At 43.7% G+C, this 18647-nt stretch overlaps 1 protein-coding gene across 2 annotated transcripts in view; it reads left to right on the top strand.

Moving 5' to 3' along the window:
* The first annotated feature begins 480 nt into the window (after positions 1-480).
* LOC144505099 (short transient receptor potential channel 7) overlaps positions 481-18647 on the top strand; it is a 93938-nt gene continuing 75771 nt past the window's right edge. For both annotated transcript variants that reach the window (XM_078230914.1, XM_078230913.1), the window contains exon 1: positions 481-1233. In XM_078230914.1, coding sequence (XP_078087040.1) covers positions 481-1233 — 753 coding nt within the window. The remainder of the gene's footprint in view (positions 1234-18647) is intronic.

The following is an 18647-nucleotide window of genomic DNA, read 5'->3' as shown; positions in this document are numbered from 1 at the left end:
GGGAATTGTAAAGGAAACCACTAAATACTTGAACTCTGCTCACTGTTTCTGAATCTTAAGTAAGTTAAGTAAGAGCCAGGGGAGCAGAACTCTCTTAACATTTAAAATATTCAAAATGACATTTTAAACTTAAGTCCGCATAAGACATCAGTTCAATGCAATAGATCTGAAACCTATAGCAACCTTCTGGAATTGGTTGCTGAAACTCATGAATATAAAATAAGCTTTGAATAAATGTTCATCCCAAAGTACTTTTCACTGATGTAAAAGCAGTTATCTAATTCCTTCCCAACCTAACCAAATTATAGTACTTATGCATTTTTTATCACTGGCTTATCCTATTGTTTTTTTTCCCCAAAATACTAATTGTCAATTTGACTTTTTATTCACACCTTCTTGTAATTAGCAAATTCAATAGCTGTGTATAATTTTATATATTATTTTTCCTTTTGTAGTTTGGATAACAGTGACAATCAAGCCATGCATCGGAGACACACTACACTCCGTGAGAAAGGAAGGAGGCAGGCTGTCCGGGGTCCAGCTTACATGTTCAATGAGAGGGGTAAAAACTTGACAGCTGAAGAGGAACGCTTTCTGGATGCAGCGGAATATGGAAATATACCCGTGGTGCGCAAAATGCTGGAGGAGTCAAAGACTTTGAATTTCAACTGCGTTGACTACATGGGACAGAATGCTTTGCAACTTGCAGTGGGAAATGAGCATTTGGAAGTAACTGAGCTCCTTCTGAAAAAAGACAATCTCGCAAGGATTGGTGATGGGCTACTGCTGGCAATTAGTAAAGGTTACGTGAGGATAGTAGAAGCAATTTTAAATCATCCGGCCTTCGCCCACGGACAACGGCTGGCCATCAGCCCACTTGAACAAGAACTTCGGGATGATGACTTCTACGCCTACGACGAGGACGGTACGCGATTCTCCCAAGACATCACTCCCGTTATTCTTGCTTCTCATTGCCAGGAGTACGAGATTGTACATATACTTCTACTGAAGGGTGCACGGATTGAGAAACCCCATGACTATTTTTGCAAATGCAGCGAGTGTGCGGAGAAGCAAAAACGAGATTCTTTTAGCCATTCCAGGTCCAGGATGAATGCGTACAAGGGATTAGCAAGTGCCGCTCATTTGTCTCTATCGAGTGAAGACCCGGTCCTTACATCTTTGGAACTAAGTAATGAACTAGCACAATTAGCCAATATTGAGACAGAGTTTAAGGTAAACCATTTTAGTTCTTTTAAGCACCCTTCATATGTCCCATTTTGCTGCTAAATATAAAGATTAAAAATACTCATTGGAACATATTTATTCATGAGAAATTCCCATTATTGTCAATTTGCCTTGAACCTGCTACAGCTGTAATTTAGGCCTTGGTTTTCATTGAGTTGGGATGACTTGGGAGCCCTTTAAAAATGGCAGGCAGGTCTCGATTCCGGGATTCCCAACCCCATTCTGTGCTTTCCGATTTTCACCGGAGCCTTTTAAGAGTGCAGGCTAGTTGGGGTCAAAAGCCCACACCCAGCACTCCCAACATTTCACATATAGACCTGTCCTAATCCCCCACAACTTTCCTGGAGTTGGACCAGCTTTGTAAAGAGTTGGACTCACAGTACCTCTGAGGTGTCATCAGTCATAATCTGCATGAGGGAACCTTTTGAAAAGTAAGTTCAATGCCCCCTATGCCAAGCTATGACACCCCCCTCCCCCCACACTCCCATGACTCCTCATGCACCCCATGCCAAGCTGTGGCACTTCCTTTCCACTGGCCCACTATACAATGTATATGACCAATGAACCCTTTAGTAACAAGTGCAGGTGTAAAAAAAAATTTTTTTTAAGTCAAAACATTCCACTATGTTTAAAAAAGAGTCCTTTTATAGAGGGCAATAAAAGTGTCAATCATCCAGACCCTTTAAAGTTTCAATAGCTGAAACTACAAGCACTTGAAACATCTTAACCGTGCATAAATAAACATTGTACAATTCACAGCAAAGATCAGAGAGCCAGAGGTGTCAATCAACCAATGTTTTCTCTGGGGCTCAGGTGTATTACCAGACTGCTGCATTTCTTAGCCAAGCCACATTATGTATTCTTAGCTAAGAAATTCCGAAGCTTGTTCAAGGCAATCAGTTTCCAATTCTGTAGCCAAGTGAGCTTATTGGCGTTATTAACTGTTTGAGAGGGCAATGAACTCGGACCATGCCCCAAGTTAGAGCAAGTCTTTGTCCCCTTTGCTTTTGTTTTGAATGTCTTGAATGCCTTAAAGAACAAAGAACAGTACAGCACAGGAACAGGCCCTTTGGCCCTCCAAGCCTTATCCTATCTTGTCCTATCTAAACCAACCACTTGTGTCCCTCCATTCCCCGTCTGTTCATGTATCTATCCAGATAAGTCTTAAATGTTGCTAACATATCTGCCTCAACCGTCTCACTTGGCAGTGCATTCCAGGCTCCCACCACCCTCTGTGTAAAAAACCTCCCCCCCACATCTCCACCAAACCTTTCCCTCCTTATCTTAAACTTGTGCTCCCTTGTAACTATCATTTCTGCCCTGTGAAAAAGCTTCCAACTGTTCACCCTCTCTATACCTCTCATAATTTTATAAACTTCTATCAGGTCGCCCTTCAGCCTCCGTCTTTCCAGGTAGAACAATCCGAGTTCATTCAATCTCTCCTCATAGCTAATACTCTCCATACCAGGCAACATCCTGGTAAACCTTATCTGTATTCTCTCCAACGCCTCCACGTCCTTTTGGTAGTGTGGCGACCAGAATGGGACACCGTATTCCAAATGTGGCCTAACCAACGTTTTATATAACTGTAACATAATTTGCCAACTTTTGTACTCGATGTCCCATCCGATGAAGGCAAGCATGCCACATGCTTTCTTCACTATTTTTTCCACCTGTGCTGCCACCTTTAAGGATCTCTCTGTGTATCTGTGTTCCTGATGGTTCTGCCATTTATTTTATAGCTCCCACCTGAATTGGATCTAATAAAATGTATCACCTCATATTTGTCCGGATTAAATTCCACCTGCCATTTCTCGCCCAATTTTCCAGCCTATCTAAATCCTGCTGTATTCTCTGCCAATTTTCACCACTATCCGCAACTCTGCCAATCTTAGTATCATCTGCAAACTTGCTAATCAGACCAGCTACGTTTTCTTCCAAGTCATTTATATATATTACAAACAGCAGAGGTCCCAGCACTGATCCCTGCGGAACACCACTAGTTACTAGACCTTCATTCAGAAAAAACATACTTCCACCGCTACCCTCTAAAGTTCCACAGCAAATAGATATTTCTTTTTCTTCATCAACTTGCACAAAACCTCACTTACACAATGGAAAGCTGTTGTAGCAATGTCCAATCCACACATTTCCCAAACATTTGCGAAGTGGTACAGCTGCCTGCACTAAATATATCACTATCCTGACACATTGAGTCAAGGTCAAATGCATTTGGCAGAAGTCCAAAATCCAATGTTGATGTCACTCTTCAGTTCCCTCTCGCCCAGCTAACATTGTTGATTTAATCCTGTTTCCTTTTTATGGTGGTTTAGAATTCAGAGTTTAGTACTAGTAGTTCAATCTCACTTAGCAACGCTCTGTACCCCTTCCCTTAACATTTGTCTACAGTGGCTACTGGTGATGTATCTTCTGTGTCAAATACTTTGATCCATTAGTGCAGTAACTTGTGTTTTGGCTGTTTTTGCAGGATTTTGTAGCTTTGGTAATGAAGATACTTTGCTAAAGGAAGGTGCAGCAAACATGTTTTCCAAGTGTCATTGTGGATTTGGCAGGGAGATCTTTATTTCAAATTTTCTTCTAATTTTACAATTCTCTCCTGTAAATGGTGACCCAAAATTTATTGTTGTAAGTGTGACACCCACGATATTGGATATCGCTCCTCTGTCGGGATCCAGAGCACATGCCAAAATAATTCAAGACATCTGTAAAATTTTGAAGTAAACGTCCTGCATTTGAAAGATATTTGAAAATGTAATTGGGCTGCCTCAGTCTCTGAGTCATTACGTGAAACATTTGCTCAGCAATCTGTGACAAGGACTCTCCAACAATGCTATTTAGAGTCTCATTGACAGGTCAGTTTGCTGTTTTGTCCTTTTGTGGACTACTGGGTAAGCTCTGGGTGTTTTCTGCCCTATTTTCTGACTTCGAGAATTGATTTCTGCTACAGATGTTTGGACAGGCTGACTGCTTTTGTTTGGCTTCAAAGTGGTTTCCCTGGAGGCCTGGGTGCCTTTTGGGCTGAAGGAGCAGGCGAGCGGCCAAGACCACAGGATGGAGTGGGAGCAGTTGGCAAAAAATGGGCAAACAGTTCACTGTGCAGGAAGTCATGCCCACAGCAATTCTTCAAGGAGCATTTTCCTACCCTAATTTTACCGAGGAGAAATGTCACAAAGGAGGCTGTCATCCAGTTCTGTCACCTGCTGCAGCCACAACTCCAACTTTGAACCAGGGTATAGACCATACTGCCAAATGGCTGTCAAGTTACCTTAACCTTTATGCAACATATTCCTTCCAAGCACATCAGTGGCATAGAATCATAGAATCATAGAAACTCTACAGTGCAGAAAGAGGCCATTTGGCCCATCGAGTCTGCACCGACCACAATCCCACCCTGGCCCTACCCCAAATCCCTACATATTTACCCACTAATCCCTCTAACCTACGCATCTCAGGACACTAAGGAGCAATTTTAGCATGGCCAATCAACCTAACCCGCACATCTTTGGTCTGTGGGAGGAAACCGGAGCACCCAGAGGAAACCCATGCAGACACGAGGAGAATGTGGCAACTCCACACAGACGGTGACCCAAGCCAGGAATCGAACCCAAGTCCCTGGAGCAGTGAAGCAGCAGTGTTAACCACTGTGCTACCGTGCCGCCCCTTCCAATCTTCCAATTTGCAGCTCATCATTGTATCAGGGTTTTCAATGCCAGGAGGACTATACCTACATGGAGTTAGCACGTTCTCCCAGTGTCTGCGTGGGTTTCCTCCAGATGATCCTGATTTCTCCCACAGTCCGAAATTTGCAGATTAGGTGGATTGGCCATACTAAATTGCTACTTAGTGTCCAAAGATGTTAGATGGATTAGCCGTGATAAATGCCCGGGGTTTAGGAGATAGGATGGGGGTGTGGGCCTGGGTAAGATGCTCTTTTGGAGAGTTGGTGCAGACTCGATGGGCCAAATGGCCTCCTTCTGCACTGTAGGGATTCTATGGATTTCTTTGCCAACTTAGAGTAAAATTGAGTAAGAGAGCTGTTCCTGTATTGCAGACTTCACCAGGTTACAATGCACTACACCCACATTGACTATCACCATCCTGACATCATTTTGAATAGAAAGAGTTTCTCCTCCTTCAACGTCCAGTCTGCTTTAGACTAAATGCAGCACACTATACCATGCCTGGTTTCCTGGCAATAGTCATGTTTCATTTATCACGCGCCAGTCCTCTGCCACCTTTATACCAACAAAGTCAGCAGGTCACGGGCAGGCCACTGCACGCCAAGGACCACCTCCATCAGACCTGTCTCACAGCTCCTGTCAAAACCCCAGACTCAACTGCAGGGATGGCCTACAGTGAGACCAGTTATCAAGAAAACAGTTGATGTGTTCAAGCAACACTTCGGCTGCCTGGATTATTCAGGAGCAGCTTGGGTGCAGCCTGAAGCTTGTGTCTAAACTTGTGGTTGTCTGCTGAATGCTGCACAATTTTCTGATAATGAGGGATTAGCCATTACCATAGCGGATCTCATAGAGACTTATAAAATTCTTCCAGGACTAGACAGGGTAGATGTAGGGATGATGTTCCCCATGGTGGGGGCATCCAGAACCAGGGGTCACATTCTGAGGATTCAGGGTAGACCATTTAGGACGGAGCTGAGGAGACATTTCTTCACCCAAAGAATACCACAGGAAGTAGTTGATGCCAAAAACAATGAATGTATTCAAGAGGCGGCTGTATATAGCACTTGGGGCGAATGGGATCAAAGATTATGGGGAAAAAGTAGGATTAGGCTATTGAGTTGGATGATCAACCATGATCGTCATGAATGGCGGAGCTGGTTCGAAGGGCCAAATGGCCTCCTCCTGCTCCTATCTTCAATGTTTCTATATAGGAAGAAAAGTAGGAAGAATAGTATGAAGGAGGAAGAGCAGAAGGAATGTTGACCATCAGTATCCCTTGCTGCTACAGCAGCTTATCTAAGATGGCTTTAAATGAATCATCCCTCTCTTTATGAGACATCAACTATCCCACAATTCTTATCATCTTATCATCACCATACTTACTACCACCAGCCAATTGCCTTTCTTCATTCAGTCCAGCTTTATGAGCTTTGTCCACACTTCAACACAAGTAATCACGCCAAGCCAAAATCCAGAACAAAATAGATATTGCCTAACACCTCAATTCAATCTTAATGTGATATTTAACAGCAATAATTTATAATCACCATTCACAAACAAGTATAGTACTCAACTTCTGTGCATGACTTATCCTTGCCTTCTGACAGAGTATATCCCAAATGCCTACACTTTGAAGATGGGAGGCTGTTGAGCGTCCATTGAGAACACTTCAGAGGTTGTTGCTGGGTGGGCAGCTCTGAACATTGAGAGCTTGGCTATAGAATGCAGCATCTCAGTCAGGGCCAGAGTGTGTAATCCAGTTGGTTCTGTGATACTAACAAAGGCACTGAGGGGGTAGACATGCTGTTATCCAGAGAGCGGATAACAGCTGCCACTCCCACGTCATCTTAGCATCCATATGAATCAACATTAGGGTGTGGACATGATGTGACACTTTGGAAGCCTCTGTCAACACTGGAATTGTGTGAGCTACCATCTCCACCATAGTGGATACCACTGTCACGTTTGTGGAGCAGACTACTTGCTCTGTGTTGAACAGAATGATCTGTATGCTCTGTGCTGAGATCTAACACAATTTGGAACTGGATGCCTTCACCTTCTGAACTATTGTATGTGAGCTCATTGGTAAGCAATGTGATATACTCTTCCTGTATTCTCATCAGCCCCCCCCCCCTGCCCCCGCCCCCACCCCGGTGGCATGGATCCTCAATATCAGACCTTGAGTCTTCATCAGCAGAGCTGAGACATGTTCTTGGCCATTGGTGCACTGACCCCTATAGCATCCAACCCCCCTAGCTCCTCTGGTCACTTTTTTGACCAGTGATTTATCAGGTGAAGACCCTTTCTCTAGTCTACCAGATAAGGTGGTCTTGGTGTCATTTGAGCTGAAGGACACCAGTTATCTTTAGGGTGAAGGAGTGCAGAGAGAAGAGTGGCTTGTGAAAGTAGCAGCAATGCATCCCCTTCATCCCGCATGCCTGTATTTAATCAGATTTGTTGGCCACTGTCTCATCCCGGCCTTTAGTTCATTGATCCTCCAGCTTCTCACCATAGCTAAGGTGGAAACTTAGATAGTAGTTTGTCAAGCTATTTGGGCAAAGGTGCCATCACAAATCATGGGGATCTTGTGTTGACCTGACATCTATGCGTGATCTCTACAGGGATCACAGGGTAAAAATCAGGAGTGGGATTCCTTGGTGATCATGTTCCTCCCTTACCCAAAGTTTCTGAGATCAATTTTAGCATCCCTACTGAGGCCAGGGCATGGATTGAACCTGCATTATTGTTGGTCTGTGTGGCTTAACATCATATATATGGAGAACTTACACATAAGACATTAGAGGAGATTGCATTTTACATCAAGTGCCATTCTGCCTGACTACCCTATGCCAGTATTTATCCTCCACACAAGCCTCCTCCCACTGTAATTCACCTAACCCCACCATCATATCCTTCCCTTCCTTTCCCTCGCATGTGCATATTTAGCTTCCCCTTAAATGTATTTTACATTCTCTCCTGTGAAATCAGCAATTTCAAATTAAATAAAATTAGTACATGGAGCAATATCCACGCTGAGGTCTGTGAAAAATGGTTAAATTTAAAGTAATTTTTATTTACTTTATTCAAAACCCAAAAAGTATTGTGGAAGCGTCCAGTGATCTCATGGCAGTAATGAGCTTCAAATCAGTTTAGGACTTGGCTTTGCCTCATGCCTGGGACAATCAAACCTTAATGTGTACATAGCTCAATAAGTTACAGAAATGCAGGGCATAATCATACAGTGACAGGCCCATCAACTCGCAAAAGCAGAATTGATGTGCTTGTAAATATAACCAAGTGATTGCTGTACTTGGCAGAATCAAAATTACAATTTTAAAATGTGATTAATATATTGGATTTTGCGATAGCTTAGCCACTCAAACTGAATACTTTTTATATGTTGCTCAAATGAGTTATTTCAATCTACCTTCCTTCAATGGAAAGTGGAAACAAGCAAGTGCAGTTTGAAATTTGTATTTAAGTGCAATCATTTGACAAAACAATTGCATTTATACCAATACATATGAACCGTGCAGAATACCATGAGGCAACACAAATCAAATTTGGTTTTAGTATGAGGCAAATTAATTTTCAGAAATGGCAGTTCACGCTACTGTCAGCCAAATAATTTTAAAGAATGAAACTCTCCAGAGTAGCCTTATTCCATGTAGAGGTTGCATTTCCACAGAGGTTCTTCACATTGCCCGCTGTAACTTTGCATAAAGATTAGCACAAACCTGAAAGTAAAAGGTGATTTGTTTCTGTGAATTTCTTTCTTTATTCATTCATGGGACATGGGAGTCGCTGGCTTACCAGCATTTATTGCCCGTCCCTAGTCGTCCTTGAACTGAGTGGCTTGCTAGACCATTTCTGAAGGCAGTTGAGAGTCAACCTCATTGCAGAGGCTCTGGAGTCACATGTAGACCAGACCAGGTAAGGATGGCAGATTTTCTCCCCTAAAGGACATTAGTGAATTGCCAAAGGCATAGAGGACAATTAGAAGAATTCCTTACAGTGCTTCAGAGTCATCCACCCCTTTAGAAATTTACGTGGGAACCTTTACCTTAAAATTGGGTATGTTTAGGTCGTGTTAGAGGCCAAAGGTTAAAAACTCAAAGTCCAGCTGAAACCCAGCTCCAACACGTCCACTTCCAGTTTTAACAAAGGCAGATGATGGTTGGGCAATCCATGGAGGCAATTGGCTCTTTACATATCATAATGAGACTGCAAGCCGGGCAGCACGGTGGCACAGTAGTCAGCACTGCTGCCTCACAGTTGCAGGGACCTGGGTTCAATTCCCGGCTTGGGTCACTGTCTGTGTGGGGTTTGCACGTTCTCCCCGTGTCTGCTTGGGTTTCCTGTGGGTGCTCCGGATTCCTCCCACAATCCGAAAGACGTGCTAGTTAGGTGAATTGACCCGAACAGGCGCTGGAGTGTGGCGACGAGGGGAATTTCACAATAACTTCATTGAAGTGCTAATGTGAGCCTTACTTGTGACGAATAAATAAACTTTTTTATTCCCCATTTTGAAGTTGAGTTTGGACGGACAGGTTTCCTGAGGCTTGGGAAAGGTGGCAGCTAAACCCTTGGTCAGGACTGTCAGGTCCAGAAGGTGAGTGGAGTGCCTTTTCATTCACCTGCTGAATCCGGTGTCTGCCTGGGCAAACCCATGTAATCGAGCACGTGTCTTCTTCTGACCTCTACCCAATTCCAGTCCACACTGACTGGGAGCCAAGCCGGTAAAACAGGCTGGCTTCCTGACAGGGAACATTTCAGTGAAACCCCACAGCGTGTGAGAGAGCCTCAGCTTCTGGGTTCCCAATGTTTTATGAACACCACCTTTCCCTCATTCCCCCACTGGTGAGCGAAATTAAATTCCAGTCTTTAATTATTTGTATCTGAGGTTAAAAGACAAATTCAATTCCATGCTGCAAAACCACTTGTGACTTAACTTTAAAAATAAATCATGATTCATATTGGAGATACATTTTGCCCGTGCTAAAGACATTTTTCATCATCATCCATCATGAGGGCTTGCAATCATTTCGCAGCAAATCAGAGACAACAGAGAATGAAAGAATCATGCACACTTCCCTTGTGATTAAATACCTCAAGAGGTGTTGGACAAGAAATCAACTCATCTCTTAAATATTAATAAAAATTCTTAAGTTGGTTCTGCAGTTCTCCCATGAGAGTGCTTCAAAGCAGTCATCCAGGGAAGATATCGGAATGGAACAACAAATAGATAAATTGAAAATGGGTATAGATTTACTGCCAGAAGTTGCAACCCAGAAAGAAAACATAAGAGAGTAAAATCTCGCCATAAGTTCTTAAGTATCCTTAAATAGGTTTAGCAAGTAGATTAAAATGGTAATTATTGGCAACAAACTATTCATTTTGATAAGATAACCATCATCCAAGTTAATCTGAATGCAAGGTATCAAAGGACAAATGATTATGCATTAATTATGTTCTGCTTTTGGTGTGATGATGTGAAATTATACAACACGGATAAAGAGGTCGTGTGACCCCAGTGGGCAATGCCCCGCATCTGAGTGAGAAACTCCAGGTTTGAGTCCCATGACCCCAGGACTTGATGACCAAAGGAGGCGTGTTTATAACATGACCAAACAGGTTGCATATCCTTCTGTCACATGGCAGACAGCCAGAGTGCAGGAGATTCCTGGTCAGCCACGCGATGGAAGAAGAGTTTGAGCTTCTACTGTCATGATCCATAGCTCAAGATTACAGCATTCATGTAAGAAGTGCATGTTGCCACAGCAACTCAGACTTCCTGAAGGATCTGTGACACACCACGATACAGCACAAATACCAGCCATTCAGCCCAACATGTCCTATGTCAATGTTTACACGAGCCTCCACACATCTACTTCATTTCACCTCAACCAAATAACCTTTTGCACTCAAGCACATAGCAAGCTTCCTCATAAATGCATCTATTCTGATCGCTTCATTCCATGTGGTCATGAAGAATGTGGCCACATTCTCACCACTCTGAGTAAAGAAGCTTCTCTTGAGATCTTTTTCAGATTAATTAGTGACTATCTTATGTTTTTGATTCCTACTTTTGAACTGCTTCTCCACCAAACCCCTTCATAATTTTAAAGACCATAATCAGGTCACCTTTCAGTTTTTTTCCTTTCTCGAGAAAAGAGCTCCAGCCTGTTGAACCTTACTTGATAGTTACACCTTTGCAATTCTGGTGTCTGCCTTGTAAAGTTTTATTGTAATTTCTCCAGTGCTTCTATTTACCTTTTGTAATATGGAGAAAAGGACTGTGCATAGTACTTGGGGTATATCTAAGGTACTATAACTTCTCTACTTTTCAAATATATTCCTTAAGAAATAAACCTCAATGCTTTGTGGTTTTTCTGGCTTTGTTAACCTGCTTCGGAATTAATGACTGGTTGTGATAGGTCTTGCTCACCAGTTAAGGGAAAAACAACAACATGTTTGCTTACAGGTAGAGGCTTGCAGCCTCCTGGCTGCAGCCATTTCCCGAGATGGTTCTGGAACAGAAACCCTTGCTTGCCGGAGTGAACCCCAACCTGGGCCCTGACTGGTTTCCTGGGGCATGTGACCTTTAAAAGGGATTGCCACCACATCCCTCCCCCTCAAAGTTCTTTGATACAATTGACAATAATTAATTTACTTAGTCCCCGATAATTGAACATTTAAGACATGAATTATGTCCATTATAAATTAAGTCTTTCAGGTGGTCTCCAATTCCTAATTGGAGCAGCATAAGTCTAGGATCCTTCCACTGACGTGCTGTCAGTAGAAACCACAACCACAGCTGCCCCTTCAGGCACAGACATCTCAGTTCCATCTGTATCAATGGGACATTAATTGCGCCTGTAACAGGATGTTCTGGTACTTCAATGCTTGGGTAGTCGACAACATTCCCAAATGGCAATATAACTCCTGATGTCTGTACTAGCTGCTGGGGCAACTCTTGCTCTCTCAAATGGTTTATGTGTTTCCCGATGATCTTTCCTTCTATGTCCAGTTGATAAGGCAGGGGTCCAGTTTTGTATACAATGACTCCAGGGAGCCAACGCGACCGACTACCAAAATTCTTCACATACACAGCTTCATCCATTGAAAATGACCGTGTTGACTTATGTGAATCATAGTTTGTTTTCTGACTGCTTTGGCTGGGTTCTACCTTCCCCAGCAAATTTGGAAGCACAAGGCTCAGTCTCATTCTGAGACGATGCTTCATTAATAACTCTGCTAGCTGGGACACTCGTTGTTACAGAGATGCCAATCGTGAATCTCATTAAAAACCCAGTGGGGTTCACACAGAAGCTGACAGCTCCGGAACCCTGTGCATGCGCAGTGGCCCCGATCTGTCAGTCTCCCCATTTGCCGGCCAGCTCAATCACTGGCCACCCCGGGACCCTCAAAGTGCTCCTCTGCGGTCCAATCGCGGCCCCCAGAACAATTCCCGGGCCAGCCTCGAACCCCCCACTGCATCCCTGAGCGCCCCGTTCTACAGGCTCCCCCCAAGCAATGGCGATCCCCCACCCCCCTCCACTACAGCAGGCCCCTCTCCCACTGATCCACCCCGGAATGGCAGCAGAACCCCTCCACCCCCACCAATTACCCCTTCGGCCCCACCCACAATAGGCCCCACTCCCTTGGCAGTGCCTGATACCTGCTGGGCAGTGCCAAGGTGCTCCCTGGGCATGGGCACTTTGCCCCTTGGGCAGTGCCAGGGGCACAGACTGGCACTGCCAGGGTGCCCTTGCCCAGGGGGCACCACCCCCCACCGTCCGACCTCCTGGAGGGCCCAGATTGCCCCCCCCCCTTCACTCCGGCGGAGTCTCCCGCTAGTTCCCCAAATGTAGGGAGCTACTCTAAACCCCACCAAGTGAAATACTCCTGGCGGGTTGGGAGATGCTATCGGACCCGGCAGGTTGCGTGCCAGGCCCGATAATGACATTTAAAATAGATTAAAAATACATTTAAAACAGATTAAAATCACTTACCTCTCTTCCCACCAGTTTCCAGCACATTGCCAACTGCACCTGTTCTCAGGCTCTGGGAGATATGCATGCATCGGGAACGCATGCGCGAATCCCGCAAAATGGCCGACGCGCACATCTTCCGACCCGACCCGCCAGAAAATGTGCAGGTCGCGATGGGAGAACCTCTCCCATGGTTTCATCTCTTCAGAAACAGGCTCATTATCCCAACCCATTAGTGTCCTGTGCCTCACTTGGGCAGCAGTGGAGCCCGACTGGTCCAGTACTTGATATGTTTTGCAGAGACTGGCAACGTGTTCAAGAAATTCAACACCATGACAATTCCCTGTGGCACTGGGGGACATGCAACAGCATCTTGCAAAAGTGTACCCACATTTGCTATGTGTGTTCTAGGCCGTTGCTTGAAGGCATATTTGTAAATGGGGAGGAACAACGCTTAGTGATAAATTCTTACCAATGCGATTGGTGGAATAGTCTTGTTTTCTTTACAAAAAAAGCCAAAAGCGGTTTGTGATCAGAAACAGGGTAAAGTGCCGATCGTACAAATCTGTTGTCCGTCTCATGGGACAACACCGCCCCAATGCCATATGAAGAGGCTTCACAGGTTAACAACAATTTCCAGACAGGTTGAAATGTACTAACATCCTTGAAGAATGCAGCAATTTCTTTATTCTGTTAAAAACTTCTTTTTTGGATGTCTTCCAAAGCCAACGCTGGTGCTTCTTTATGCAAAGGGGCCAATAATGTTGACAAATTTGGTAAAAAAACACCCACAATAATTCACCATTCCTAAAAATGACTTGAGCTCAGACATTTTCTGAGGCCGATGATGCCTCCTTTATGGCCTTATCTTCCTTAGGGTGTAACCTTTGTGTATCTATGCAATGCCCCAGGTTGGCTACTTCAGTATCTTGAAAAGTACATTTCTCCTTCTTGAGGTGAACTCCGGCCTCTTGAAATCTCTTTAGTGCCTCCTCTCAGTTAGCTAGGTGCTCAGCTTCTGTCAGTGCAGTTATAAGAGCATTTTCAAGGTATACCATAACTCATGGCAGTCCTTACAACAGACTCTCCATTGTCTTCTGGAAAATAGCACATACTGACCACACACCAAAGGGTGGGCGCGTGTACTGGAACAGACCTTTGTGTGTGTTAATCTTGACTTAACCTTAGGAAGCATCGTCTAATTCAAGTTGTTGATATGCGTGACTGATAACCAGTTTTGTATAAGACTGACCTCCGGCCAGTTGGGCACACTGGTTTTCAATCTTTGGGATTGGATATTTATCCATTTTGGCAGCCGATTAACTGTTAACTTGTAATCCCTACAAATGCGGACAGTCTAATCTAGCTTCAATACAGGGACAATGGGTGCTGCCCATTCCATGAACTGAACTGGCTGGTGAATGTCCAGGTCATTAAATCTCTTTAATTCAGTAGCCACCTTTCTTGTAAGGCATACTTTTGATTTGATTTATTATTGTCACATTAGCATACAGTGAAAAGTATTGTTTCTTGCACGCTATACAAAACATACCATTCGTAGAGAAGGAAAGGAGAGGGTGCAGAATGTAGTGTTACAGTCATAGCTAGGGTGTAGAGAAAGATCAACTTAATGTGGGATAGGTCCATTCAAAAAGTCTGATGGCAGCAGGGAAGAAGCTGTTCTTGAGTCGGTTGGGACGTGATTTCAAACTTTAGTATCTTTTTCTCGATGGGAGAAGGTGGAAGAGGGTATGTCCGGTGTGCATGGTGTCCTTGATTATGCTGGCTGCTTTTCTGAGGCAGCGGAAAGTGTAGACAGTGTCAATGGATGGGAGGCTGGTTTGAGTAATGGACTGAACTTCATTCACAGCCCTTTGTAGTTTCTTGCAGTCATGGACAGAGCAGGAGCCATACCAAGCTGTGATATAACCTGAAAGAATGCTTTCTATGGCACACCTGTAGAAGTTGGTGAGAGTTTGATGCGCTATTCAAACACGAGGCTTGAAGCTCAGTAAATGAAAGGCTTTTATTTACTGTAACGAAGCTACCAGAACTTATATACACTATCCCAGACTGAAGGGGTCCCGGCCAGAGCAGGGACTCTTATACCTCTCCCAGGAGGCGGAGCCCGACTGGGATGTGCCACAACACTACAGTACAAAGGTGTAACAACCCCACCCTAACCCCAATAGCAACAATAGCACAACCCAACAGTAACATATGTACATCCTTGTAGTACTGGCCAGCCCCTGGCTCAGCACTATCCAGTGGGAACCAACGATGGTTCACCACAGAGTTGCAGCAGACATGCCAAATTTCCTTAGTCTTCTGAGAAAGTAGAGGCGTTGATGGGCTTTATTAACTATAGCAACCACATGGAGGGACCAGGGCAGGTTGCTGGTGATCTAGGTACCTCAAAACTTGAAACATATGGTACTAGTCTTACCCTAAACAATCGAAGGCTTGCCTTTGGTTTACATGGATGTTCACCTGCAGGTCTTTTATCTTGCCTAACTCATCACTGAACATGCTCTAATATTTCTTTATCAGTTCGAGCAACCTTTCTTCCCACATTTGGAAATCTTGGTCCAATTTAACTTGATTTGCTTAAGCAGTCCAGAAGGTTTTGTCCTACATTTGACGCTATTATTATTGGGAGCTGGGCAGACTGTTGCCAATAGTTTACAGGTACTGTTGTCATGCCCATTATTTTTATGGCTTCTCCTGTGTAAGTTGTTAACTTTGCTGTAGTACCCTTTATATTCAAAGGCTGGGCTCCTTCTCTCAAATACTGAAACATATTTTGACCTATCACAGTAGCAGATGCCGCAGTGCCTATTTCCATCTCGAGAGACTTTCCATTTACCAGGAGCATTACAGTAAGCGAGTGAACACCTTTATCTTTGGTGCTAGCTTCTCCCACATTTATATACTTGTGACGCTCTACTGAATCAACTACTGGGTAGACTTGACTTGTTTTTGCACCAAAGCCTTAAATGACCTTTCCTGTGACCGAAAAAACATTCAGCCTCTTTATACCGCTTTATACCTATAGGATTCAGGGGAATGGTTAACCCCACAATGGTAACATCCTGCTACGTCTTCTAAATCTTCTTGTTTTATTTGTGGATGAATTCGCTTCCAGCTTCATTACTACGTCGTTATTTTAGCTGCCACTGTTGACTGCAGGTTCTTGTCCTAACCGGTGTACCTGTACGCCATTTTGCGAACTTTGTAAGGCTTGCGCACTCTTTCCAGCACTCTCCATTGCCAGCGCTATCTCTAACACTTGCATAAAATTTATAATAAAGAATCCCTACAGTGCAGAAGGAGACCATTCAGCTCATCGAGCCTGCACCGACAACAATCCCACGCAGGGTCTATCCCCGCAACCCCGCGTATTTACCCTGCTAATCCTTCTAACACTAAGGGACAATTTTGCATGGTCAATCCACCTAACCTACACACCTTGGGACACTAAGAGGCAATTTAGCATGGCCAATCCACCTAACCTGCACATCTTTGGACACTAAGGGACAATTTACCATGGCCAATCCACCTAACCTGCACATCTTTGGAGTGTAGGAGGAAACCGGAGCACCCGGAGGAAACCCACGCAGACATGGGGAGAACATGCAGACTCCGCACAGACAGTGACCCAAGCTGGGAATGGAGCCCGGGTCCCTGGCACTGTGAGGCAGCAGTGCTAACCACTGTGCCACTGTGAGGCATATTTGCCTGTCTTGGTAACTTCTGCTGAATAGCCGCATTATTCACCCTGCAGACTAATCTGTCCTGTAGCATACCATTCAAAGTGGCTGCAAAGTCGCAGTGCTCCAAGATTTGCTTCAACTTGGTGACATCAGTCGCAATAGTTTCCACTGGGGCTCTCCCCTTGAATTAAATCACTGCAATATGAACGGAAATGTGACTTTACCAATTTAACAATCGCACTGAATAACTTGGAGTTAGGCATGCTTGGAGTTGTGAGATTGCAAATCAAGTTGTAAGTCTGGGTCCCACATGCACTCAGGAGGATTGCCTTTCTCTCCCACTCCTCCTCGCTTCCATTGGTCTGAAAGTAATAACCCCAACACTCAATGTGGAATCTTCCCGTCCCACCCCCCACGGGAATCATAGCGGCTGCAACACGGACCATGCAAAGGTCTGTTAACCTGGGGTGGGATTCTCCGGTTTGGGGGCAAGCGCGGGCAGAAAATGCCACCCTCTATGTATTGTGTCCAGTTCTCTCGGAGGCATCAAAAGAATCTATCCATCTAAATAGGGGCATTTTTGTAATTGTTCTTCTTTGTCTCAACTTCATTCAACTTCAATGGAAACTGTATATTCACAGTACAAGGCTCACTTTTACCCTCACTGCCAGTGAAATAATTCTTGTTAATTAGCTGAGGGAAAACACGTTTATTTACAGGTAAAGGCTATACAGAGACTTGGAGCCTCATGGCTGCTGCCAGCTCCCAAGAAGGTTGTAGAACAGAAACCCCTGCTTGCTGAGCTGAACCCCCAACCTGGTCCCCGATTGGTTCCCCAAGTCAAATTACAATCACCACTGGTCGATCTCTATCCCCAGATCCCTTAACTCCTCGATTCCATTGAGACATACTTTCCAATTTATATACAACCTCCTTACTCCTCTCACCAAAATGCACCACCTAAATTGAAATTAATTTATCATTTACACACCATTCTGTAAGTTTGTTAATACCATCATGTGTGTTGTCATAGACTTCCTCACTATGAACTGTAGAACTCAATTTGGTGTGATCTGAAAATTTTGATATTTTTGTCCTGGTTTCAAATCATTTATGTAAATAGTAACCAAATGTGGTTCCAACACTGATCCCTGTGGAACACCATTTTTCACCTTCTGTCAGTCTAAGCAACTATCTTTAATTCCGACTCCGGCCTCTGTTTTGTAGCCACTTTGTTATTCAAACTGCTACTTGTCCCCTGATTCCATAAGGCCCAGAATTGTCATGAATCTACTCCGCAGTACCTTGATTGAAGGTTTCTTGAATTGTTTTACTCGCCTATCTGTTTATCTCTTCAAGTAATTCAATAATGTTGGTCATGTATGATCTTCCCTTTGGAAATCCATACTAACTATTCTTCATGATATTTTTGGTTTTTATACTGGGACCTGGCGTGTTACAACAGAGTCTTATTCTTCCATTAAATTACTTCAATTCAAGAATCCCATATGGATAATATTTGTGAACTTGCAGACATTTCAATCCCCACAGTTCCCAAACAGTTCTTTAAGGCATTATTACACCGCCAGTAAAATATACTACTTTGCAAATATGCGTATTTTTATATCTCCTATTTATGAACATGTAGCGACAAGCTTAGCAAATCTATTAGTAGAAAGTCATTACTGATAAAAAAAAATTCCGGAACAAATGAGATACAATCAAATATTTAATTAAGCTCAATTATAATTCTGTGCAGTTACACAGTGTATGATGGCTGTTTCACTTTCAGAGTCTTTTATGTTGTACAAATGTTGTGTATCTTGAATAGAAGTTGTTTATCTCTTGTGGAATTAAGTGAACATTCCTTCGTGAATTCCGTTTTTACAATATACACAGGACATAATTTTAGTCGCCATTGATTTATTCCCCTCTACAGATATCATATCAGCATCTCCGACAAAATTCTCCCAGAAAGATTCTAAGCATCG

Source organism: Mustelus asterias, chromosome 16 (assembly GCF_964213995.1).
Source record: "Mustelus asterias chromosome 16, sMusAst1.hap1.1, whole genome shotgun sequence".
Lineage (NCBI taxonomy): Eukaryota > Metazoa > Chordata > Chondrichthyes > Carcharhiniformes > Triakidae > Mustelus > Mustelus asterias.
The sequence above is the reverse complement of the archived record's forward strand: the minus strand, read 5'-3'. Positions and strand labels throughout refer to the sequence as shown.